General features: G+C 40.7%; 1 protein-coding gene across 3 annotated transcripts in view; it reads right to left on the bottom strand.

Moving 5' to 3' along the window:
- Window positions 1–27932, bottom strand: part of NR3C2 (nuclear receptor subfamily 3 group C member 2) — a 190176-nt gene that overhangs the window by 48805 nt on the left and 113439 nt on the right. For all 3 annotated transcript variants that reach the window (XM_066318061.1, XM_066318062.1, XM_066318060.1), the window contains one exon: window positions 1256–1372. In XM_066318061.1, coding sequence (XP_066174158.1) covers window positions 1256–1372 — 117 coding nt within the window. The remainder of the gene's footprint in view (window positions 1–1255; window positions 1373–27932) is intronic.

Genomic DNA, 27932 nt, shown 5'->3' with positions numbered 1-27932 from the left:
CAGTTTTATGGGATGAAGGAGCTGCTACCATGGAGCTCCTGTTTCATCGAACAAAGGCATTCTGTTTCCCTGGCTAGGTTGAACAGCACAGATCAAAACCAAGGGAAAGCTGTCACCTCCCCAGCATGCCACAGTCTGGCCCTGTTTTCCGTTGGGAAAAGGAAATAAGGGGCCTGGGGCACAACGTAGTATCTCAAAATTGGGAAAGGGGTTGAAAGAGAGTCTAACAGGGCTAATGTCTTTGAAAAAGCAAGGTGTGGCTTGTTTGAGTATTGCTGCCAGGAGACAAGGTAGAAAAAGAAGTCTGGGATGTAGAAAAAGGCAGCAGGCAGGAACCAGGATTTTGCACATAACCTATGAAAGACAAAGCAGCTCAATCTGTAGAACTAAACTCAGCTGCCAGGAAAACAGGTCCAGGAGGAAAAAAAGTGAATTTTGAGATAGGGAGGAATTAATGTGACCATGTTGTAATTTTCTGTACAGTGAAAACAATCTTAGGGGAAGGGTAACTCTGTACATCAGGGGAAAGGACCTGCAGCAGTAACCAAACCCCTGTTCACAGACAACATCATGAACACAGGAGTGGTGGGGAAAAATAGCATTTGCTCAGATGAAGGTTTGAGACGGGAAATCCACTGAAGCACAGCCAGAAACACATAGCCATTACCAAGGAAGAATTAAAACAACAGGGAAAAAACCCACCCTATTATAAATTTTGTTATCATGCTGTCTTCAGTATGCTTTTGATAATTAGTAAGGAAACATTTTTCATTGTTGTTGTTGGTATATGAACAATGCAGTAACATCATAAAAATTACTGCACATCCTTACAGTCACAAAAGAAAAATCAATAAAAATGCTGAATAAGCACCAAAGACGTTGAGAGGTTTCACCATGTGCAAACTTGCTTTCCTGATGGTGTAACATCTTTTTCAGTATTCAAGAGAATGCTCACCAAAAAGAAAACAACCTCATGCAATAGCTGAAATTTCAACATTTTTAGCTTATGGTGTTCTACTAAAATTACTGTCATCATAAAACACCCACTTTTCTTTTTTCTGTGCCATAAAATACGCACCTCCAACCCCCAATTTAGAATGACAATAGAGTTTATCAGCTATTAAGCACTTCTTCAGGATAATCTCACCTTAAAACTTCTGAGATGATGCAGCTGCCAGAACTATAAAAAGGGTGCACATTTCCAATGTTTTCACCTAATCAAATTAAGAGACCAAACTATTAATATTCTGCTTACCTCCTAAATTCATTCCAGCTTGCAGACATTTCTGTAATCGACAGGCTGGGCAGTTCTTCCTCCGAATCTTATCAATTATACAGTCGTTCCTCCCCGCACACAGGTAATTGTGCTGGCCTGAATGAACCAAAAATAAAATGCATTATTAAAGGCTGTATTTACATAATTCCAATTTGTTCTCCTCTGCTGTTTTGCACTCATTTTGAGATCCTTATTAATGAAGACATTTCGAATTCCATTCTTTACCCTTTCCAAATGATCTTGGTGAGTTGTCATGGGCCTTTATTATGAGCATCTCTTCTTTTTAATTTTGGTTTCACTCTCAAGAGAGTTCTCATTCCTTTTTTTTTTTTTCCTAAACAGGACTGGAATTTTTTTTTCTAATAAAACCCAAACAATTGGTTTGAGTTTATTCAGATCTTCTTAGGTGTGCTGTATCACAGAACAGTCTGACAGCTCAAAGTTTGGGTACTTTCTCATGCTCAAGAAGCTCAGCATATAAAGCAGAAATGTACAGCAGAGGTTAACTTTCCCCTTATACTCCACTCTCCTCAACCAGTTCACAACCAGGCTTAAACCACAACTGTATTATTTCCTTTCTGTAAAGCCCCACAGAAGGACTCCTGAAGAGACAGCAGATATTTAATGCAGAAGAGAACTACAGGGCGACCAGGGAAACAGGCTGAGAGCTTGGAGATTCAAAAGGCATTTTGCTCCATGGGAAGAATACAGGTGGAGCAAACCAATGCAGTGTCTCAGGCAAGAGCCTTTTCAAAGCCTGGGGCTTGAATTTGAAGTGGAAGAGTAAAGGAAGTCAGGAGAGGTTGGCGTAGCAAGACAAGAGAATAGAGAGGAGATTGTTTTAGCTGCCTTGATCCAGAGGTGGCACACAGGGATCTGGGGTGGCCAAAACAAATGTGCAGAAACCCCAAGAGATGTGCAAATAAAGTTGAATTCAACGAACAAAGCAAGTAGCAGCCCTGGGAGAGGAGAGGGAGCCCTGGGAGAAGTCAGGAGCAGGGCTGCACATGAACGAGCAGGGGCCAGTGTGCAGGGAGAGGGGATGAAGATGCAGCCCCATAAGGGGACAGAGCTGCTGGTGGACAAAAGGCATAAAATATGTCTGCCAAGGTATTTCCCACAATACTATATGCTTCCTAGGGAAAGATAAAGAGAATATTCATGGGACACAGGAGACCTGGCTTCAGCTTTGGGCTCTTTCAGGAATTTGCCTCAAGACTTCAGATAAGTCCTCCTCTATCTCTGTGCCTGTCTTCCTTACAGCCTTACAATGTTATCTAGACAGGGAACTGAAACTTGGGATGCTTCTTGAATCTCTTCTGAGCATCTCACACAAAGAAAACCGACCTCATCTGAGTGGCTGAAGTGTTACTGTAGTATAACAAAGGTATCATCATTTACATAATGCTTTAGATGTTTAAAGCAGATGGGCAAATAAGGGTTTATTAAGGGACTTTACCTAGCACTGTGACACAGATGAAAAAGAACAAAACTTCAGCAAAATAATTCAAGAATAAGTTACATAAGGCGTAAAATCAAATTGTACCATACAGTGACAGCATCAGGATGTATCAGCTGGCCTTTAAGTAGGCCTACTAAACAAGAAAAAGAGAACCTTCTCAGCTAATCACAAAATGAAAACCTGGGTATCACACAATGTTTATCTTGTGATGTCATCTATACAAAAACAGACACGAAAGAGAAGAGCCAACTTAATTCCTCTTTATATTTTTGTTCTGAACTGACTGGAGCACATCCCCTAAAGAACCGTCACGTGTACAGCATGAAGGTAACATAAAAGGAGAAAACAAAAGTATTTTAAAATTATGATATCAAGCATAAAGATGGTTTAAAAATACTGGCATATAATCCTTTTTTTGTGGGGAGAAGGGAAAAATGGTTATTTTCTGCCAGGAATGCAGGTGCAGTTGCTCAGTACTCGTACAATGTCCTTTGTACATCAGACTACTGCAATACCATTTTTAGGCTTCCACAGGCGGGTGCAGGCTATTAATAAGACAAGTCAGCTCCAACACTGCAAAGTGAACCCCTCTGCAGAACTACCCTGAAGGCAGTTTGTGCTGAAAAAATGTATACCTGTTAAGTCAACATTTTTCACTCCTGCTTTAAAAATCTAATGGGTTTAATAAAAAAGCTCCCATTTATGCATTCCAGGATAATTATTTGGGTTGCATTTTTAAATGTTGTGGTAATGTTCAATTCCAACACTGTCAACAATAAGACTTCCTAAGAAATATTCCCACAACAGCAGAATATTCCATAATCACCCTTCAAATGCTTTAAGTAGCCTGCAATTATTGCTTTGTGACCTATCTACTCTAGATCAAATACTTTCAGAAAATGTAACTTAGTAAAGGTTCATCAATTTTTGAATCAAGCATTTCTGAGTATTAATGTATGGTACAAAATCTATAACTAGCTTTTTTTTAGTAAGCAAGGCAAACAGCACACATCATCAAACACCCTGTCAATTTTTTTTAATTTCTAGAAACTCCTAAAAAAACACAGCCATCATAAAGTTTACACTAATGGAAGTAACTTGAAAACCCTTTAAAAAACCAGAATAGATCAATATTCCAACAAACCCTCCATGCATAGTACAGCTATAAAATGAACAATTCTGCAGTTAACACCTCTAATAAAAAAAAAAAAAAAAAGCTTCTGTCTTCTATGCAATCAAATAAGGTACATTTCAAATAAAACCGATTTAGTAAAGTAAGTCAGCAAAGCAAAGACACCCATAACAAACCAGTGTGTCCCATTTGTGCCTCACTAAGGCCCCTCAACTTCAGAATCAAACCAAAACCCGACATGTCTGAAACTGATGCAGTGTTCTCAGGACCTCCAGGGCTCTTCAGGACCCCCATGAGGTGATGGAGGCCATCCTAAAGAGAGGCTGATGTTTCTGTGGTGCGAGATCTCCAACTCTTTCAAGAGATGTATTGATCTGCCTTGTGCAGTTTGTGTTTAGCTTAATCCAGTTGTTCTTTTTATCCTGTTCAATCACCCACAAGTGGGCTGGAAAGTGACAGAGCAGATATTGAATTCTCATCTCCCATGTGCTAAATGCATTAAGATGAAAGTAATTTTTACTTATGCCATCATTAAGAGCACTTACACCAGAGCTAATTCCCGTTCTGTCTGAAATACAAAGATACTAAAGATGCAAGGGAAATTTTCCTGTTAAAAATAAATAACGGATAGGTAACACACAGTTACACAGCAAGAAGAAAGTGAGATCTTTCCTCTTAGCAGTAGACCTAGAGGAACAGTGAAGTTTGCATTTTTGTACACACAAAAATATTAGAATGCTTCCAACTCTCTCACCTCCAAAGATTCTGTAACTCCCTGCTTTTATAGGCTTGCAAAACAAAACAAAAAGGAAGTATGCATGAATACATGTATCCCTTACTGAGTTTTCCTGAATAAGCAAAATTCAGCTGCAAAGAAGGGGAGGAGAAAAAGCCGTTCTTATTTGGCCTATGAATTATTGCCAAAATGAGGCTCCAGCACAAGTTGTGCCTTCACCCATTTTAAAACTCCACTACAGTGATTGAGTCACCAGTCCCCAAAACTGACTTCCTAAGACAAACCTATGTATGAGTGCAGAGCACTGCTGCACTCCAAGGCCTGCCATGCTTCCCTACAGGTAAGGCTACAAAAGGAACAGGATACAGATATTTCTTGTCAGTATTATTTCTGTTCCTGTCTAGGGCAAAATTAGACAAACACAGAAATTTCTGCAACATTCCACATGTTTTATCTTCCTCCTAAATTCCCCCCCTCCCAACCAGTTTTTTTCAAGTTTAAGTCAGGAGCTGCAAGTCATTAACGAGTATTTTACATTTTTGCTCTCTTGTTAAAATAGCAACTACTATGATCAAATGTTAAATTTTGTAAGGAGAAAAGCGTAGTGCTGGAAGAGGTTCCAAAGCCTGGTTAATTCAAGCCCACTCGTGGAAGCATGGTAAGACTAGCTTAGGAGTTCAGGCAGGTTTTTAGTTTTCTTTCTATTTGTATTAAAATCTTCTGAGAAAAGGTATTCTGCAACTTCCCTACAACCTACAAGCCCTGTGTGATGAGGCTAGTGATTAGCCACCCTTGAAATTGTGTTTTTTCCCTTTCCATTTCACCCAAATGGGAATATTTTGTGACAGGAAGAGATATTCATACTCCCCCCACAGACATTCAGAGTAATAGATCACCATCTTCTCACAATCTCCTGCCTATCAAAAGATTTATGTTCCCCATCTCTTTGCTGGGCTAAACAAATCCAGTTCTCTCAATCTTTCCTTGTAGGTCATGTTTCCTGAATCTGTCGTCAATTCTTTCTATTCTCCTCCAGCCTCTTTCCTAAAACAGGGCACATTTTTCTTGCTGAGTTTCACCATCACTAAGGCCAATAAAATGGTTATTTCCTGCATCTTGCACACACAGCAGCCCAGCTAATGCAATCTTGGACCAGGGCTGGCTTTTGGCAATGGCATTAGGTTGTTGACTCACGCTCACTTGTGTGTCACTAACAACCAGCTCCTCTCCTGGGGCACTGCTGCCTTCCACATGTTCTTTCCTGCTTTTACCTGGGCAGGCAGCTCTCTTTATTCCTCTTCTAGTTACAAGCACACACACACACACTGAGAAAGGCAAAGAAAAAGTCCAAAATCAACTCGGGGTCCAATGTCTGAAACAGGTACGTGCCTTGGGTCCCAAGACTGAGGATCCAAGACTGCTGTCTCCAGCCTCACAAAGGGACAGCAAAGTGAGAAAACAGGAGCAGCAGCCGAGGACCAAATGAAGCAGAAGTAGCTTGAAAAAAATTCAGCTTTTAAAGTAGTGTCTCACTGAGGCACATCAAAATGCATATAAAGTGTCCCAATTTCCCTTTTTCTTCCTCCACAATGAGAATTAATACTTTGACTCAGAAGATTGCAGGCAGAGTTGTCTTCTCCCTGCAGGCAGCCAGAAAGCCAGGCCTTCTTCCAGGGTTTGAGGAGAGATGAGCTGGAAGCCACCTCCAGCCCTGCCTTGCAGATCTGCACATAAGAGCAAGGATCCCTTCTGCAGTTTCTAGGCTGGAGCAAGTGCTTAGTTTCTGGAATATTTCCCAACTGGGAAGATTATCTCCCTGGCAGCAGTGATACATATAAAAGCCTTATGGAATAAATAACATTTATTTCTTCACACTGTCCCTTCCCTTTGCCCACCAGGCCGTCAGACTGCACAAACACAGCCCAAGCACCCCTTCCAACCTAAGCCATAGACCTTCCCTGCTAAAGACAAAGCAAACATGCTGCAGAAAATCATCAGGATTTTCTAAAGGAACTCTCACCTCAGGAATAGCTGGTCAGCAAACAGAACTTAACATCAGGTTTTTCTGCTTCCTAGTATAGCACTAATGAAGGGCTTTGCCTCCTACAGCAAGGAATCACAAAACGTGCACATCCCAACCTCTCATTTGTGCTCACTGAACTATGAGAAGTGTTCCTTTAAAGCAGCTCTGAAACCCTCGCAGATTTTGTCTCGGTATCCATACATGCTCCTTCAGTTACTAAAAATGAACTATTTCTACCTTTTGACAGGCAGTATACAAATAAAATTACTGCCAAGACTTGCCACAATGGTTTTCCACATCCAGAAAAGGATTTCCTGCTTGACAGGGGTTGTATCACACTATCAAGGAACAAACTGCATATACCTGAGGTTTTCACTTCACCATCTGCAGCAGGCAGGTACTCTCAAATAGATCAGCACAATAAGTATGATGATGAATCTCTTTTCAAATTTTGGTTTTCATAACGCCCCTATTTCTTGCAATTTAACAGAAAAAGGCCTGCAAGTCAATGGCAATGAGAACTGCATTTTCATTTCAAATGTCCATTTGTTACACAGTTGACGGCGCATTTTTTGTTTTGCATTTGTTTTTTGGTTTTTTTTGGTTTTTGGTTTTTTTTTTTTTTTTTTTTTGTAAGCAGTTGACAACTGCCCAGCAACAGCAGCCTATGTTTGCAGTCACTATTTTAGGCTACATCACATGTCAATTACATAACCTTGTTTTACTGCTCTTGAACTGGTTCGAACAACCTGGGAAAGAGATTAGGGCAGTCCCTCCCAGCCGGCCATCCATCCACACGCTGGGGCAGGACCTGTCCCCCCAGCACAGCTCCAGTGCCTCTCTCCAGGACTAGTTACTCATTGCCAGACCCACCTGAGACACTGGGTAATTAACTTCCTCAGCTCTGTTTAAACCAGTCCAGGCCGACCACAGTGAGCTAACAAACTTGATTCCTCATGCTGAGATTTATGTGTAGCACAATAAGCTCGTAAATGCCACAGCCAGGGGACGGAGATACGAATATTGCCCCTTCGTTCTACACAGAGAATACTCTGGGTTTGCATTTGAGATACTGAATCTCAGCGTTTCCCAAAATTCAGGGTTTATCTCCCTTATTACTCCACAGCTCCTATCATTCCCAGACAACACGCTTTTCGGCTGCAGACCAAGGCAGTATCTGACAAGATGACAATATTGGTCTATTATTAACATTATTACAGTGTGCTTACAGCATAAGTATAATCCAAATCCTTCTCTGAAACAAGAATTTAGTGCTTTCCCTCCTTTATAATAAATTACAGGCTTAATTAAAATTTGTTTTGACTTTGGCAAAATATTCATCACATCTGGGATATTTCCTGCCTGCTTCTCATTCTAAATTACCTTCTGCTACTTCTAAGTCCCAAGATATCTTTCACTTTCTTTACTCTTTCATATTACTGGATTATTTTTTATCTGCCATTTTAATGATTTTTTTTCCTAAAATCTCCTTGCTTTCTACTCCTCCCTCCTGTCGCTTTCCTTCAACAAAATTTGTTTCCCAATCATTTTTTTAACCTACTTTCACCCTCAAGACTTTTACCCCTTTCCTGCTCTATAACTCTTTTTTCAGTCTTCTCATTTACCTTCTAAATGAATCATTTCCTCTGTTCAGCCAATAAATCTGCTTTCACAGGGCACATTTACACTGCTGTTAAAGGTATGTCTACACCCGATTTAATATACTGAAGCAGAGTATATTAAAATTACTGATAGCAGGGGATAAAAATGAAGTCTCCACAGCACCATTTCCTGCAGGGTCCACAAAACCCAGCAAGGGCTTTTTAAAAAGCACGGGCACACCCACTGGTGCTCACAGATGAGCTACCAGAGCTTCCTCCAACGGTGCCCACACATAAAAAGCTGATTTCCCCTTTTTTTTTTTTTTTTTTTTTTTTTTTTTTTTTTTTTTTTTTTTTCCCCTGGAAGTGGAGCAAGGAGGGTTGTGTCTCCAGATGCTTTACAGGCAAAACTTCTCGAGTTGTTGTTTACACACTCCCTACACACACACCACCATAAGAACACAGACTCCAATGCTCTGCCAGTCTTAACATGGAGCCTGTCCTCCATCCAAGCTGCTCTGGAAGCTTGCTTCCACATTGGGCTGAGACCAGGCTAACAACAACAATTGGAACGGTCTGGTGACCCTGGCAAAGGAGACGAGAAGTTATAAAAATGATTCTCACCCACTATTTTAAGCAGACTGAAAGGGCACCCATGAGAGGGATCAAGGAGAGAGAGGAAATTTGGCAAGGGAACATGGGATGTAGCCCAAAAGAGGCTACTATTTTCTGCAGGAGAAAACATCCAGCAGGGATGAAACCTGCTAATGACAGTGAGATGAGTGAGCACAAAAAATATTTGCGAGCACCTCACATTTAAGGTCCACATGCACATTTTCTTATGCCATGCTTAAAATACATCACAGAACTTTGAAAGCCCCTCCAAGCCTGTGCATGGTGCTCCAGCCATCCTGTCATTCAGACAGACTGAGGCACCAACATAAGGCATGCCCCAAACTAGTGCTGAGACCATCCCCAGGACCATCCTTCAGTTCAGCCTGCTGGAAACCTGAACACACACAGCCACACGACAGACTACAAGATAATTCCCTTTTTGTGTCGTCAAAGACACGTTGAATGATGTCAGCACAGAAGAGGAATAGGAAAAGCCTGATCTTTGCACAGCATTTCCGATTCAGTGAAATCACACGGCACTGGGAATCTGTTTAGGATGAAAACCAAGGAAAAATATCTGCAAATATCAAAATAATTCTGTTATCTAGTGAAATAATTTTGTTTCTGTTTTGAAACTAGTTTTCATCTCAATTACTTTTGATTTTAGATTATAATGGATACAGTGACACAGAGGGTGGGAATTAAAGCTTTAGAGGATGTTTTGACAAAATCACACGTCTAATACTTTACAGCATTTTCTCTCGCAGCACGTTTCCAAATTTTCAGTTTGGTTTTAACTGAAATTTTAACTGAATATTTCTGAAGTCTCTAGATGCTGCTATGTGCAGAGGCAGATTTACAAGAGATCAGGTTGCATGCATGGTGGCTAATTCTGCTTTCCCATGCTACAAATCTGATAAGGCATTCTTGACATACTACAAATTTCCTGGTGCTTTAATGGAAAATCTCAACATACAAGAAATGGTTTAAAAGGTCTGGAAAGACTTATTTAAAAAAGTGTCAAGCAAAACTCTTAAACTGCAACTGAAATGCCCTTCCATTTTTTGCTGACATAAAGTGGTCAGCCAGTCTGCTACACTGATACACGATGTAGAATACTGCTCTACAAATAGCTCACTGTTTCAACTGGATTTCAGGAAGCACTCAGCGTAAAGTAAGATCTGTGTGAAATATCAAGTTCATTTAAGGGAATGTTTGAGAGTGAGGTGTGGGGGGAGCATTCTGGAATATAAATATGGAATATTCATATTTATAAATTTTATATTTGTAGTATTTATATATTTAATATATTTGAATTTATTTATATTTAAATAGTGAATATATGGAGCACTAGTTGGTAACGTAAGGATTTCTGAATGACGCTCTGCCTCCCAGAGCCATTAACCTTCAGTGAACACTCTACTGAAAATACTCACCTCTGCAGAAATATTTATATTTGCAAGTGTACCTGAAGCCTGTTACACTTTATTTATTCCTCCAAACCTCTGTGTCTGTCCCACCATCCCACCATATTATACCATTGCTGGTATAATAATGTATCAAATTGTCTTTGCAGCAATAACCAAGAGATAACTTCTCTTCCTATAGGACAAACAGAAAAATCAAGATGCACAGCATTAATTCTGTGTTTTGCACTTCCATTTTAAAATCTGCAATTCCAGGCTGACTCCTTCAATAAGATGCATGCTTATAAAAGATATTGCTAGAAAAATAGGCTGTTTGTTTCACAAAGTTAAACTTTCCCCAACTCTTGATCTCAGTGAAAACGTTCTGTTAATTTTTTTGTTTTTAAAACTAGCTGCCCTTTGGTTTTTGCAAACATTTTGATGTTCAAGTCTGCTGTGTTCTTGCATTCAGCATGCTCAGCAGATTACAAATTTTATTCTGTGTGAATGACACATTATCTTCAAAGCATATTTTTCTCTTGCATTTTTCATGTACAGTTTACTACAGCTCAGTCTGGAAATATGCTAAATTTATAATAATGAATATTATTATGGATAATAGCAACAATTTAAAATATTGCCAGCACACACGTTGACAAATATTTTCCTCTAGAACTCTGGTCAGTAATAATTTTCTTTTAAAGGCTGCAAGCAATACCATCACAAGAGAGCCTTTTAGCACAGTCCCTTGAGATCCCAAACACAGAAATGTTGACCAAAGTAATACCAGATGCTCACCAAAGTGAACTTAAAAATTCTCTGCATTTGTTTGCTGGCTTTTTGAGAAGGAGTTTGTTTTACCCCTTGAACTATGTACTTGTCTCCCTATTTATTTTCTTCCTTTCTCTCTCCATTCATTTATTTTTATCAAGAACCTCAGCTCTCTGTTACCCAGACAAATCTGAAGAAAGAAGAAAGAGGATTAGGGGGTTGTAGGAAGAAGATCTGACAATAATAATAAAATTTCACAGTATGTTTTCTGTTAAAATACTATAACAACCTAAAGCAAAAACTGTAAATTAAGTAGCAGAATGGATATTACACCAATTAAAATCACTATTTCCACGTTTAGTTGGATGAGGTGGTGTTTCCAAGTACCATTCCCAAAAGTGGGTGCAGAATTTCTTGGCTGCAGAGCCACAGGTCCCAGTCCCCTCCAGTTCTTGCTCCCAAAATCCCTTAACAGGACCTGAAAACAAACCTTCAAAGTTCACCCTTTGCTGCTCACTCATTCGACCTCAAGAGGCTGAGCAAAGCATCACAGAGCAGCAAAAACACTGATGAACCAAAGCTTTGCCTAATTACCCCAATTTTTACTGGAGCTCATCTCACAAGTAAAAAGTGACACCTTTGCTGTGCCACCAGCATCAGAGTGACTTCTAGGAGACAAAAAAAGAGATAATAAATCTGCTGTGGTGACAGCCACCGCCCATGCCCTCATTTCCGCGCCTTTTCCATTGGAATTGCAACTTGCTTTGCCACAGAAATATATGAAGGGATGACCTTTCACACTGGAATCATCCTAGGTCTTGAACACCTAAAGCCATGGATGACTTGCTCAAAATCTGACATTTTCAACACACACAAAATTGCCACTGGGAGTTAAAAGCAAACGAGCCAGACGTCTTTTAAAGCACACAAAACTTCTCAGACACAGAATTCATATGCCAGAGTGACATGTTGAAGGGATCAGACTCTCCTTTTGCTACAAGGGAATGGATATGCAGGTAAAACTGAATGTGTCAAATTTCAGCCCCAATGATGGTGGCCACTGAGAACAAAAATTACAAATGAGGCAAAAGACAATAGGAAAAATAATTACCTCAGGACACAAATATATCATAACTCAGGCATAAATGTAATTACTTTCAAAGAGCATTCTGTCTAATTGCTGTAATTGTTGTTTTAAAATTTGTTTTGCTCAGTGGTGAAAACTAAAGACCAATTAATATATAATTTATATCCAGAATTCCCCTCTGGATTAAAGTTGCTGCTCCTCCCTGGTGCGTATCCTCACCCTTTGCATTCAACTCATTTAAAAATAACAAAATCAGAAACTCCTCAGTCTATTCCCATTTAATTTCACAAGGGGCAGGTCCAGACACAGATTTTTTTTTTTTTAGAGTACATTTTTCATAATTAGAATTCCAGTACTACTAAGCAGCTTGAATTCATTTTAGTTTCCTGCAAGTAGCTATTTAATACGATCTCATGTGAAATGAAATGTCACTGCTTACAAGAAATGCATCAACAGCACGAAAATACTTTGGACTGATCCTCATAAAATACAGCAATTCGCTCATTAAAGTGATAGAAATCAGCCAGGGACAGAGTCCAGTCTCCTCAGGAGCAGCTGTTGGCGCTGAGGCTTGCAGGAGAGGTCAGGGAAGGAAAGAGATGATCAGGGTGGTGGTCCTTCAGTGCAAAACCATGGTCTGAGCTTAACTGCAGCTCCACGTGGCTAACAATGTGTTTCTGTACTCTGGAAAAGGTGAACTTTACTACCGGCATCAAGATCAATTGTTCTACCGTGGGGAAAATGACACTGACTAAAGGTAAAGTCCACTTGTTTGAAATACACTTTGTAAGTAAAAATGACAAAATCTTCATTAAGAAAATGGAAATTTAAAAAAGGTCACTAACATAAAAAAAACCAAATCTGCCCTCTATTTAAGTCAGATTTCTTTGTTATGTAGTGCACCGCAGTTTATAATTATGAGAAAATAATCCAGTCCTATGCTTTTCCTTATACATCCCAAATTTGCTAAGCTGTTTTGCCATCCTCAGAAGTAACTTTGAAACTGCCAGGCACCAGCATTAAAAGCCTCCCTGAAAATGTGCACTTGTGTCTGAAAACACACAAAGAAAAGATCAAAATGAAAATTAAAAGCAGATGCACTTTATGTACTAAAAGGTTTTTCCACTTTGATAAATGGATTATAATGAAGTGTGGCACCATGTTTCATACAATTTATTAATCCAGTCCCACTTATTTACACTCTGAAACAGCATAATGATTTCAACGTTGGAGCACAGCCAAAACTCACATGCAGAAATAATTAAAAAGTTATGTGGAAAGATTGGTGGTTGCTGGTTTTTGAGGGGTTTCCAAAGAGACAGAAGGACTTTGAGTTAACCAGAAGACCTAAGCTGAAGTAGACAAGACAAAATGTGGAAGTGAACTCATTTTTGAAAGGGAGTAGAGACCTACAAAGAGAAATCCAGAGGCTGACTTACTCTGCCATTGCAGCCCCTCCAAGCCTGGAGAAGCCAGTACAGAAAGAAGACCTCTCTACACTAGTCCTGATGCAACCAAGGAAACTCCATTTACCCAAGTTCAGAGGTTTACACTGAGTAAAAGGGGAAATCAGGCCACTAGTGTAAGAAATCCACAATTCCTCTGCAAAAAAATACAGTGCTGGTTGGCAGTTCCCTCCCGGGCACAGTGCACTCCTCCTGCCTCCAGGAGCATCCTTAGCCCTCGCAGTTCCAAGGTAATGGTCCCTGAAGATGCTGAGCCACCCAGCAGGTCAGGAATACTTCCTTTGAAGGGTGAAGTACACAAATATGGAAACACCACTGGGAGATGCACTCAGGCAGAAAACGTGTTTTATTTATTCACTGATGCACAATGCCCAGTTCATTTTATCCATTACATTTCTTATCCACTAACCTCTCTCTCCCTCTACTCCTCACCTGAAATGGCTGTTTATACAGTGAGCAGGAAATCTAGGATCCAGTTCATTGTTATTATCTGGCAAGATGTACATGGTGGAAGGACCCTATACCAATTCCATCATTAAGAATTTCTACAGCGAATTCCTACTGAGGATAAGTGACTGCCAAATTCAGAGTTTATCACACTGTGAAGATATCCTGTGAAGTAGCAGAGGGGCGTCAGTGAAGCAGGAAGAAAGGAGGAGTTGCCAGCACAAGTATGGACAGAAAAATAATACAAAGGGGTGTAGAGAAATTGGAAGCAAAGATAGCAAAGACGCAGTAAAACCGCAGTTGGAAAAAATGCTACTGCACGTACCAAGGGAGAAATCCAAAATGAAGAGTTAACAAGGCACAGTAACGAAGGAAAATTTGGAAAGCATCACCGTGGAAAGAGACCTAAGAATATGAGGATAATTTAGATATAAGAAGCAATGTGTCAGAGGAGAATCCAAGTGCCAGTGAGATCCCTGGCTTGCTCTGTGAAAGCAGTACACAGTGGGGCAGGCTGGCACGGCAGTGCTCTATGCATTTCTTTCACAGCCACACCTGGAATATTGTATGCAGTTCAGGCACTTCATTACTGGAAGATATAAACAAACTGGAGGAAGTCCAGAGAAGTGGAACGGAAATGATTAGAAGCCAGAGGGACTGATTTACCAAGAAAACTTCAAGCAGCCATTTTTACCGGCCTGTAACTTCTCTGATAATTAGAGACAGGAAATGATAACAGCCTAGTTCAAGTCCCCAGTCATGTGCCTTCAGCCCTTTTGCCTTGGGCACCTAAGCACGTGCCTAGTTTTAAGAATACTGGGTAGCCAAAGATTTTTGACCTGATGAAGAGAATGAGATAAAGCAAAGGAAAAAAAAATTTAGGCTACATTAGGCTACATACCAGCAAAATCCTCCCAGGAATTAATTATGACTAAACGAGCTACCATAAAAGATGGAGATTGCGTTGCTTGAAATTTCACATTTTACTGCTGATAATGAAAAGGGTTATTCACATCTAAAGTTTATCGTCCGTAAAACAACAGGACTGTTCAATAAAAGCAGTTTTACCCATGCAAGTCTTTGCCACAAACATATATAGCACCAAGTTATCCTGTCCAGGTAAAGAGACACAACTAAGCAAACATTTTTTACCCCAGACTGTGTAAGCCAGGTGGAACGGTTCTGCAAAATGACAAATTATATCCCAGCAGGAAAGTAACTGGATTAACCTAGCTCCTCACACACTGACATTGCTGTGAAGTGATTTTTAGGAAGGCAGCATTTTATGTAACTGTTGAGCTGTCAGCAGGGCTCTACTGAAAGACACTTTAAAAGTCATGTAGAGACTGCCAGAGCCTGATCCAGGGAATGGGCAATTACCATTCACACAGGTTTTGCATGTGATCTGGAAAAAAAACCCCTCAAAACAACCAAGCACCAAAAAACTAGCCAAAAACCAGCAAAGCCTAGTTGCAGGCAGCCTGCAAACAAACCTGCTGTGATGCAGCTTGCTATATATTCTCCAAGCATCATTCCAGGCCAACAGCCATGTTCAGGCACACAGATTCCCCAAGCCCCTGTACCAGCAGGTGAAGCTCCCCCCAGAAATCCTCCTAAAGGTAACCCTGTGCCCCCACACCTCCACCTCAGACCCCTTCACCCAGCTTGGGCTTAAAATCACTTCTTCATGCTCCAAATAAGCAAAGTTCATAGTTCTACTCAGGAAAAATACCCTGGACAGATTCTTAATGCATAAATGAGAGACAAAATAGAAGTCTGCAGTGTTTACTGGAAAGTCAGCATTTGTTACTAAAACTGTGCTGGCTATGCATACCTGAATACCATGCTAGCTGAGACTTTTGTTTATGCAAGCAATGCAAGCTCTAAGCTACAACTTTTGCAATAATTTTATTAACTCAACATTTTTCTGCAGCCTTCATTTAGACCCATGGAATGAGATAAGAACAGGCATGAAGTCAACAGGTCCCAGCTTCAGTGCACTGTTGCCTTGATTTTACCTTATGGGTTTTTTTTATTTTTATGGACTTTCTGCAGCACAGTTTTGCAGGTTTGGCAGAAGGTAAAATGAGTGTGTGGTTGATCATTGCTTTGACTACATACAAAGTCACACCTATAAGCTTGAGGGTCCTACTGCAGGGACTTCTTCTCCCTCTTTCTCTATATAGTATATGTCAAAATTAATCTGCAAATTGGTTGAAATCTGTCGAAAACCAAATTATCATCACTGAATATGGTAGGTCTACATATAGTTAAGGTTGCCTGACACTTCTCATTTTAAGACCTCATTTTCTATTGCTTATAACTTTAACACACATTAGCAGTTAGGGCTGAAATTTTCCATGCTGTGTGTCAGCCTGAGGCTGAATTTTATTTTGCGAGAGTAAGAATGTATCAGCTAGAAGCACGGTGCTTAGTGCAAAGTAAGTTTGTGAATAAGGGTAGGGAGGAACATGTTAGTTTTCTCCCGTGTTACATTTTTCACAGACATATTTGAGAAGCTCAAGAGCCTTCACACTTTGAGACAGACCCTTTGAAGCATCACTGCTCTGATACCACAGATGTGCCTTTTGCCATCTCATACATTATCACTTAAAATTATAACGGATCACAGTATAAAATACTGAAAAGTTGCAGTTTGTACGTGATGTGATTTGCAAAGGTTTTGGTGGAGGTTGGCTGCCAACCTCCAAAGCTCCCTTCTGCAAAGAGCACGGACCAGGGCAGAGGGTCTGAGCGGAGCTTGTGCTCCAGCCATCTCTTCCATGTGCCAGGCAATGCTTTGGCACAGGGACTACGTGCAGAAAATCCCCATCACACTCTCAAGATGCAGCAAGGGAACAGCTTGGAGGAAAGAGGAATGAGGCACAGGTTGCAAAAGCAAAGGCAAGCAAAGAGTAAGGCAAAAAATAAACGTCTATTAATGCACTGAGCCTGACCTGTCACTTCCATAACTTGATTTTTCTGACTGTTTAGCATTTTTAAAAGAGACTGCTTTCCAGGGAGGCTGACACCCTGCTGGCTGGGGTACAAGTCCCCATGGGAGGCAAGTGGAGCAGGTGTCCCATGCTCCCAGCTCTGCTTACAAGCTTTCATGGGTCCTGGGACTTGACTTGCTGAGTTTCTCTCAGGGGGATGAGCCCAAAACAGCCTGAGGCCACCCTCTGCTGCTCTCTGTAGGCACAGAGAAAGCAGCTACTGGCAGCCATAAGAACCTATTGACGTAAAAATGTCCCCAAAAACCTGTCCCCAGTGACCTGCCTGGCCTCCAGGTTACTGCTAGTAGACACCTACACGGCCCCACAGTGCTGTGCTGCAGTAGCAGAGAAGCAGAGGATATCTCACACACATCCCATCTCACCTCTCCCCCTTCAGCAAAAACACAACCTTGGAGGGCAATGACAACCCCTGGCTTGTAATTTACATTCTCTGCTTTTCTAAAACTTTATAGGAAGAGGAAATGGGGCTTTAAGACCCTAACCACTGAGCAAAGGAGCATACCCCACACCCTACAGCCCTGCAGTCCAGGCTGGGAGGCAGAGCAAGCATACCCCATAGCTGAAGAGGGGAAGACAAACGAGGGATGTTTCTCCCAGGACATGTTCCCTGCTCAAATACCTCCTGTACAGGCAGTGGGTAACTTCTGCCCACCTTGCCATGGGTGCCACTGGCCAGCAGTGACATCCCATGTACGAACCACAGCCAGCAATAAAACTACAGCCTGGAGAAAAAGAAAACTCAAAGTATCCTTCAGTGTGAATTCGGGACCCAGCATCCATCAGCACCTGACTCTGGCAGTTTCTGTATCTGCACACAAAAACGAAACCACTGTGCTCGGAAGGGGCACGGATTACTGAGCCATCATCAAAGCGTTTGTCCTGGGGAGTTCCAGCGGCGCACGCACACGCTGCACTGCGGCTGCAGGAGCACCCTCCCGAAACAGGCTCTGCCAAAGCCAGCAGTGTTTTCCCGCAAATATGATTACACTGACTTTAATGAGGTAACTGGCTCGGTGGTTTTGATTGTTTCAATTGGGCAAGCACGTGACAGGGCCTGATGTATAATTAAGATGAATGCTGAAGATAAGCGCTCACGCTGAAGTGGTGGAGCGGACACATTTGTCGCTGCCCGAGGAGGAAAAGAGTAGAAGCACAAGTGGGAAGAGCTCCTCTCCCTGCTCAGGCAGTGATTGCTGACCTCTGTTTTTCATTATTCCTAGGAAGTGGTCAGTTAACCCTCATCATTAAGCAATAAACTGTGACAGGGAGCGCTGATTAATGCGCTGCTCCCCAACAGGGTCAGGCACGAGGAGAAACCCACGGCAGGCTTCTGGCAGTCCTAAATGGCCATTAGTTATAGTTGTGCAAAATGGCATTAACCCAGCTAATCGAGCACTGACTGAGAAGCCACGCTGCTGCTGAGGTCAAGGGTTCCCAGGAAATAAAAGGTACACTGTGTTTACATACAGGGGAAAAACACCTAGAAAAACTTCCCAACAAAACCCAAACACTGACAGGCTGATTAATAAAATGGATATTTACTATAAATTTGACTTAACTGGATAAACAGAATACCTGAATTGCACTTATTAACTGAGGGGAAGTCCCGGAGTAAAGGAAGAAAGAAAAGCAACAGATTGCTTTCAGCAGCCTGCTAAAACATGCTCCAGGATAGCTGCTGCACTGCAACAGGTGGCCCTGTTTAGATCCCTGTCCCCAAAATCCTTCCTGACTGCCCTCCCCTGTAGACGGGTTTGCTATTCTGCCCCTTCACAGGCTCAGCCACATGACTCCTATGTCCCTCAGGCCTGGGCTGTCACACATATTCCTCACATTCCCAAATCTGCTGTTTGTAAACCCTTCTCCCGTGAGACCCAGAGAGCTAATGGTAAAAGCCTAGCAAAAGGACACAAGCTAAACATGCACATGCCAGCTCAGTCTGTGACAAAGACATGATGGGCCCGAGCACCAGGGCTTTTTTCTGAAGAAGTATCTTCCTCTCACTTTAAATTTAATCTTCCTTTATTAGTCTTGGCAAGTGCCACCGTAAGGCGTGACCTCCATGTCTGGAACGGGAGAAATGTTTATGCTGTGGCCTGCTCTGTGCCTTCGCTGGATGCCAGAGGCCCTTCTCCCCTCTTCTCCTAAACCTTTGTTTCTGATTATTCCAGCTGAAATCTCACAATTGTCCCACGGCTGGATGGAAATAATTTAATTCTAAGGATTCCCCCTCATTTTTTTAGTCGACAACCTTCATTCAAAGTGAAGCCTCCAAGAAATTCCCAGGAATACTGATTTTAGGATTAGGGATTGCATAATGCACTTGCATATGGATTTTGGATTAGCCCCACTTGCATTATGTGGCAATACCTCAGATTCACCTTTCCCTGCAGAACCTGAGTGGGCACCTTGGGCTGTAGAAACACACATAGCATTTCCCACCTTATTCCTTGTGGAAAACAGGTGTTCTTGCATTGTGAGCTTGTTATTGAAGGCTTCAAGGACACAAAGAATGGTTACAGTAACAAGGACTTTCTCACTTTCTTTGTGGAATGGTAATAGAAAGTACAGCGAGTGTGAGAATGGCAATAGGAAGGGCTGAAATGAATTTCAGAAAGATGATACTGCCCTTCAGTTTTCTATTTCTGGAACATTTTCTAACTCAATGGAAAAAGGGATGCTCAAGTAAGCAAATTTACCCAAATGCTGTTCAAAACCCCTCTGCTGCTCTTTTGTCTCATCACAGAGCTTTTAGCATGTACTAATACATATGTTTTGCTTGTGCTTTTTGTGTCCTTCATTTTTTCATAAGCTTTCCACGAAGGATCTTTTATTATTAAACAGTCAGTGAAAGATCTCATCCTTGCCATATTTCCTCTTCCTACTTTGAAATGAATAATTAACATGGAATAATTGCTAGGTATTCTTTCTAAATTTCTTACATGGAAGTGGATTCCTTCATGAAATAGAAGGGAAGCAAGAGAAGATGCAGCTCAGTGTAAACCACTGTGTCCAAGTGCTTGCATATTTTCCAGCACCATAACTTATTTTATAAAGCTGTATGCAATGTTGCTGTATTAAAATATAGCACACTTGACAGACTGCCTGCTGCCCTACATTCAGCACTGAGTTACCTGCACCATGACAGTGCAGAAGAATGGAATATGAACTACTACTTGTAGTTCTCAAGGCTCTATAAACCACCTGAACATCTAGAATTCAACTGCCTGGATGTTTACACCTTGCATGTGAAGCCATTAACAGCCAACCTCCCCCAAAAGAAATGAGTGCACAACCTGATAGTTTCAGGAATATGGTGCCATCAGTGTAGAAATACTCTCTTCTGCTGTTATCACCAAAAAGACTGCAAGTAAAAGGCATCGTTTTTAAAGTAGGTTAGTGTCTTTTCATTATCCTTTTTTAATTTTATGAATAGTTTAGTATGCCAGTGCACACAACCTAAGAAGTACTTATTATTATTTTTTCCCAACAGTCCATCATTATCATTCTGTTGTATCAGAGAAAATTAGCACCTATCGCTTACATAATTTCAAGCAGTATTGTTAAGAGTGGAATTTGCATGCATGATATGGTGTATAGGCTAACACAAGTCCATTTGCTAAGTCCACGTGGTAAAATGGATGAATAAATAATTGAATGCTTAGCTCCAAATATATAATTATTCTTAGAAAAAAAAATTAGAGCACGAGTCTGTGAAATACATATAATAATACTCATCTACAGCTAAACACCCAAGACAAAAAATGTCCTTTCAGAAATGGAATGATATAGTTAGATTCCTAAAACGCTTACAGGAAACTTGCACAAATGCCCAAGTTTTTAAAGTACAGAACAATCGCACTTCTTCCCCACAGGCATTAGCTTTAAATTAAAAAAGCCTAATCAAGAAGAGGCTTATCAGAGAACTTGTGCAGAGCATGCAAAAGGTTTGTAAACCTCCAATCCCTGATTTGGATTGCTCCTGTTCCAAACCCTTCCGGCCCTGCTCCCACACACGGCATTGTCCAGTCCTCCCTGGGAAAGAAATGTCACCTTTTCTAACATCACCCCTCACCCTGCTCTGGAATCAGCCTGGCTGCTGTGCTGGGAATCATTTGCCAATTGTCCCCTTCCACCACCCAGGACCACAGCAGTTATTTGCTACATGAGGGAGAAGGTTTTGCATGTTCCAAACATCGGGTCTGGTCCTCCTCTGTCCTGGAGAGCACCATAAACTGATTTCCAGAGGAAGCAAAATGAACAGGCAGAGTGTAAATGAGGGAAATATGCTCTAGTTCTTCTGCCTAGTAGCCCAAAAGGAATGCAAATACACCATGAATGGCAAATGAGCAGGAAAAATGTCACTATCCCGGGTATGGTTTTCTGTAAGAATCGAGAAAAGGTAAAAGCAAATGAAATTAGATGTAAAATCTGATACAAATGCCTTAATGCTGAAAGTAATGACACCTTTTCTGAAAAAAGTGTGAAGTGTTAAAATTACAAGAATAAAAAAATATTCAAAATATTTACTGGAATATTCAGTAACATGCAAATAGCAATGTCTTTTGTTGGCATCCTGCAAGAACAGTCCAAAAGTTTCAAAGAAGCACAATTTTCTTCGAAACCACCGTTACACTATTTTTCTGTAATACGGGCATCACATTGTGTTTTAAAATAATGTATCTGTCTTTCTATTGCAGAAACCATTCCCATTTTGGCATATTTCTCACCCTGTGACTTGTCAGCCTACGTTCTGAATCTCTAGAATAAATTTCTAAACCATAACCTTTCCACATTTATTTTCTGAGGCATTTATTTAGCCTTTTTGAATTGCTTCAGACATTCTTTTGCAGGCAGGAGGCACTGAGCAGTTTCATTAAACAGAAAAACCTACTGCCTAAAGCAGCAATTCCATTACAGCTTTTTGCCCTTATTACTGGTCCTCTGGCATTACCATTGTAGAAAATCTGTAGATGGACCTTTTTTAGAGTTATGATTTAATAAATCAGGAAATAAAAATTCTGTTAGGAAGACTAGAAGGATGCAGTCTTCTGCAGTCACTTCTGTCTTTAGGAAGAGCAAGAATACATTTTTTTGTTAATGGAGAGGATGGTCAAACAGGTTGCCCTGAGGAGCTCCCACTAATGGAAGCATCAGCATGTAACTAGAGAAGCAGCATTACAGCCTCCCCAAACTCACTCCAGTCCAATGGTTTAGGCACCTACTGAGCTCCAAGTAGCTTTCCCAGGAAGCATCACCATTATCCATGTTTCCTGCATCTAGGAACCTTGCTCTGGCTGCTGTTGCTGAACAGGTAAGAAATCTCAGACTTCCCAACACCTCAAAACCTGAATTCTGATCCAACTCTGCATGTCTCTCACTACATTACATCTTCCTCCTACACCCCTGGCCCTGCCTTGCCAGATCTTTAGCTTACCCTGGGGACAATGTGGATGGTGATTTAGGATGAATCAGGACTGAAGTCAAAAGGACTCTTGTCCTTGGTGTCCACATTCTCACACTACTGAGAGCAAAGTACACAAAGGATTACAGAGACTTAAAGAAGAAAGAGAGAAAGGGAGAAGAGAGAGAGTCAATGCAAGAGGCAGGTGCCCTGGAGAACTAGCATCTCCTTTGCCATGGACTTTATAATAATAAGCAAGAAAAACACTAATTATCCTCCCCGTTTCCTGAAAATCCAGCTTGTGATCCAGAGTCTGATTTGCAGTGGTTTAAGTGACCATAGCTGCATGTAAAATCAGTGGGAAGTGCATTTGGGACGTACTAAGTGCTATAAAATACCAAGTACTTCTGCCCCTGAGGCCCTAAATATCATACATCATGAACCCCAAATCAGTGGGTATGTCTGAGCTTAATCTGTGCCTTATCTCCTCAACTGTAAAACAGGGGTAATAACCACTCATCTCATAAATTAAACAATGCTTGTGAAGCACTAAGATATTAGTGAAAGCACCACAAAAAAAGCTTTGTAAGAAATGAGTAATTATGTATTCTGAGCAAGGGATGAATAGTAATCAGCAGTGAAGGCACAGGACCATACATGGAGCAACAAGAAGAATATATGATATTGAATAGCTGCTCATTAATTGAACACTATCCAATCTGTTCAATGAACAAGGCAGAGGTGTAATGGAAAAAGCTGTATGGGATTGTATAATTAAGGCTGAATTAGGAATCATTACATGCGGTGCAGATGAACAAAGACAACGCAGGCCACGAACATTCATTACTTTCGTACTTAGTGACGATTTGGGAAACTTGATTATTTTTTTCCTCTCCCCAATATATTTTAAAATTAGCAAACTTAAAAAAATACCCAACCAGCTCAAACCCCCTGAGACCCACTGTTGCACCTAATACAAGAATCCCCACAGAGGAGCAGTAACTCCAAACTGCTTGTTTCTACTTGCTCTTAGCATAGACAAGGTACATCCAGAAGCCAAACATCATCATCACTCTTGAAATAGGTGGGAACGGACTGACTAACTCATGTTCCCTATTTTAGGGCCCTGGATTTGGCAACTCAACAGTGAGAAATGGCACCAAATAATTTCGTAGCTTAAAAATAGGTAATATATTTTTGGTCTAACAGAATTTTCTCTCCTTCAACAATAAGGATCTGTGGGCTTCAATGCTGACCATGGGCCTTATTGTTTCTAAAAAAACTGACAAAACTGCCTCTGTGGAAGTCTAGGCTTCAAACCTAACAGAGACACTCCCAAACTTCAACAACCTAAAACTGTGCTCCAAAAAAAGGATGAAATCCTGGCTTCATTTAAGGCAATGGGAGATTTGCCATTACCTTTCCCACTCTATTTATATCCGAGATGCTAGCAGATGCCTTGTTCCCTCTGTCTACAACAGACAGATCTGTATGTACATTTTCTCTCTCTTTTTTATTCCTCTTTTTTTTTGTCTGAACACTGTTTTCCCATCCCTTTAATTAAAATGGGTTTAGGAAGCACAAAAAGATGCTTTGTTTCTAGCCTTATATATTTATTTTCCAGCTTTATCTATTAAGAATTTCTTCCAGCCACGACACTGCAAAATTCCTTATCTCTAACATTGGAGTGCTGAAGGCCCCTTGCTGGATTATCCCTTTTTGGCTTTTAACTACTTATCCTGAATCTTGAAGAGCCTTTTCAGGCTTGAAAAATTTTCAGGAACTTGAAGGTTGTAGAAGGGAAGTGCTATTTGCTCCTAGAAGTGAAAATTTTAACACTGCTTCTAGAGGCTGCCAAGGCAGGCAGATAACAGCATTTTATAAAGTAATACCTCTTAAGAACCACTACCATAGCTGTAAGGAGCTGAAGCATTAAGGATGTTTTATGATATTTGCTATGTTTTATACTGTTTGATATAGATCTTGTAGATATATTTCTGTTCAGTACCAAATTCTAATTTAAATGCCTGCTCATTATCCCTCTGTCCTCTTTAGTTATCCATTTAGTTGCACTGTATCAGGCATTACAAAACAAAACAAAACAAAAACCCATCAGCAAAGACCTGATGGGGCCTGGGGCATACCTACAGAGGCTTAGCTGGGTAGGATGGAGTTATTTCCAAAGGACTTCACTCTCCTGAGCTCTTTTTTTTTTAACTCAAAATGAGAAAAGTCATTGCAGGAGACGGACATTCATCTGCTAGTACAAGCACAAAGCAATTCTGCCTTACGCAAGATCTGAACATTTTATATCAATTTTTACAAACTGAAGTTCTCTATTCCTGTGAAGATCTAGTCATTCCCCATCATTACAAATGGAATATTCTAAAAACGTATTAGTTAGTCCACCCTCTCTATTACTCACACTTCCTCCATTTTTGGAGTTAGTTGAAGTCTCCAGCCTCACCAGAACACAGCATTAACCAAAAGAGACCTCTGGCTTATCCTTTATTATCACAGAGAACTAAATTATATCATTGGCTATGTCTCTTATGAGCAATTTAAGTTAGCATTTAAATCCTTCTTACTCTTTTCAGGAAAGTGCCCCCATAAAACTCTCTTTTTGGTGGTTTACAGCATTCTCAAAATAGCAAACTAACTAATGGGATTTTTACCCATTTACTCTTATTTCAGTACAGTTCTTAGTTCAAAATAAATTCTCCTCCCTCTCGGTTGTCTATTCCTCAACTGTGAAATATTTATAGACAGCAATCATGTCCCAACTCAGACTCTTTTTGGGTAGGCTAAAAAAAGCTAAAAGCATTCAGTCACCTGACATAAGATAAATTTTTATTTCCCAGATCATTTCAAAAGTTCTCCTCACATGTTTACTTGACTCTGAATCAAGCTGTCTTTAACATGCTGGTGACCAGAAGTATACTCAACATACCACATAAGCACTCCCAGCATCACTTATACCATGACAGTGTGAATACTTCCCTGATGGCTTGAAGTACTTGGTGCATCTGAATTTTACACATGCGTTTTGTGAAACTACATCATGCAAGTGGCTCAGCCAACTTGGAACTACCACCTAGAAGATGAATTTCCCAGGAAGCACCCTGGAAGTCTACCTTCCCTATAGGAAAAGAGATTCGTTCCTTTCTCAGGAAAAGGCAGTTGACATATTCAAGAAAACACTAAACTAATGGCCATTGCATTGGAACATGTGTTAGCCAAATTTTTGTGGCTACCTTAAATCAGCATGCACTGACAGGGACATCCCCTCCACCAGGAAGACTCTGACCCACTGGGATGCTACCCCTGTCATGTGTAAAAAAGAAAACAGCAACAAATTACTGCAACTGAGTTTCCTGTCGCATCATATGAATGCCAAAATTTCCCTGCTCTTAACAGGATGTAGAGGGTAAGCATGTAAAAGTCTGCATGGTGCTTGAATTTGTGGCAATGGAAGGCTTCTGCCCAAGATAAACCAATCTTACCTCTGCATCCATGTTCCATTTACTGGGTATCTGTGCTTGTGCAGGCTGGCTATCACCTACTGAATATATTACTTTACAGATGAAGCAGGCTAGAAATTAATATTCATAAAACAAAGAACAAAAGACAAATGACAGAGTGCAGGAAAAGAATAGTTGCAAGCAGCCCTGTGCGTGCGTTTTTCAAGGCTAGACAGCTGCCCATATTTAAATTCTCATCCTCATACTCATCTATCCCTCTCCACAGCAACACCAGCTCACACAGTAAATAAGTTACCCTCAAAAAAAAACTGCAAATGTTGAGAAGTCTTGGGGGAGGGAAGAAATTATTAATGCTTTTGGAAAGGAATGAATGCAGATTTTCAGTTCCCTTGATATAAAATATTTTTTGTATCATTTCACAGCTATTAACCAACTTATGTTCTTTGTGGCACTGCAGCTGCTAAACCCACTCACTCTGTGCTTGTTTTTAAAGCAAGGCACTCTTTCACCTTGGTGGTTCCCAAATCTGCCCCCTCCTATCTGAAATGATACCACATTATGCCTGGTCCCCTGGTGCTCCACTTCACATTCACCTGAATGCATCCAGCATTATTTACTGAACATTGGACAGTGTTTTCCATACAGGCCACATTTTCCCCAAGAGCCACAAAGAAAGATTTTCCTCACACTGCACCTCTCCCCAGTTTTAAAATACTCAATTGCAATATATGTTAGATCCTTTATTATTTCCCTTTTTTCTTATGTCTCAACTCTTGCTGCTTGGGTTTAGTTGGGTTTTTTTCTCCTTTTTGGGATCCCATTGCAAATTTTTATAGCACCTTCCTCCTACCAGTCTCCTCAACTCCAAGCCCTTAGTAACTAAAGCCAGCCGGGAGAAGGAATGAAGACTTCATTTCACAGAGCAATACTGCCTGCCAGAGCTAAACCCAGGAAAATTCCTTTTCATGTATCTGTAAAAGCATGGAAGGCTGGTGGCAGCTTCAAACCTATAATGACTTAATTATTTAAATTTTATTTTACACCTATTAACCATAGCATATCAAGTAAGAGTAGCAGCTGCTACATGAATTTGACCAGCTCACTTGCCCTCAGCAGATCACCCATCTGCTTGCTCTTCACCTAATATTTCTGTTTGATAGGTTGTAAAACAGATTCTTGCAACAGGTCAGGAACAGAGTCAACTTCAAATCCCACATAAAAATTTCTATGAAAACATATGGACATCTGTACTAAGTGGTGTCAAATTTAGAGAGGCCACAGACCTTAGGAAAGTGGATAAAAGGAAAATTGCAGCCTGTTATGGAAAAAACACTGACTCCATCATAGTGAATGAACAGAAGAGTGGAGAGGGAAGAACTGTATGTATAATTAATTACAGTAATACAGACCTACAAAATTCATGGGTGCAGGCACTGCAAAATGGTGTGCAAAACGCCTGTTATGTGTCAATTTCTGTTTCATACAGCATAAGAAGTATTGCTTTTTAAAATGATCAATACAGTAAACTCCCCTGTTCACCAGTAGCATTCTATAAAAAGTTATGCTAATTAATCAAATTATTCAAGAGTTATGTATGCTAGTGTTTCTTGTCCCTTGATAAGCTTTCCATTTCAAATGAAAACAAAACCAAAAAATGAAGGAGGCACACTGAGAAAACCTTTAGTTTCTCTTCTACCAGGGCTTATCAAGCCTTGGGAAGTTCTTTCACTGACAGTGCATAGGAAAAGCAACTGTTTCTGAAAGAAACAGGTAGGATTTCTTTGTTCCTACACTGCTCACTCAGGGGCACAGCAGGTTTGCTGCACCCAGGAGGCATCAGATCAGACTGAAATGCTTCCTTCAGCTTATCCCTCCACTGTATTATCCCTCCACTGTAAACTGGCAAAAGTTCAGGTGAGAAACAAACCCCACAACCCTAGAAAGTTCTGTTGTTGTGCCTGTGTTTTTACTTCAGAGCCAAAGAGAAATCTATTTTTTAACTTAAAA

The sequence above is a fragment of the Sylvia atricapilla genome, chromosome 4, assembly GCF_009819655.1.
Source record: "Sylvia atricapilla isolate bSylAtr1 chromosome 4, bSylAtr1.pri, whole genome shotgun sequence".
In the NCBI taxonomy this organism is placed as follows: Eukaryota; Metazoa; Chordata; class Aves; order Passeriformes; family Sylviidae; genus Sylvia; species Sylvia atricapilla.
This window is presented reverse-complemented; position numbering and strand designations above follow the sequence as displayed.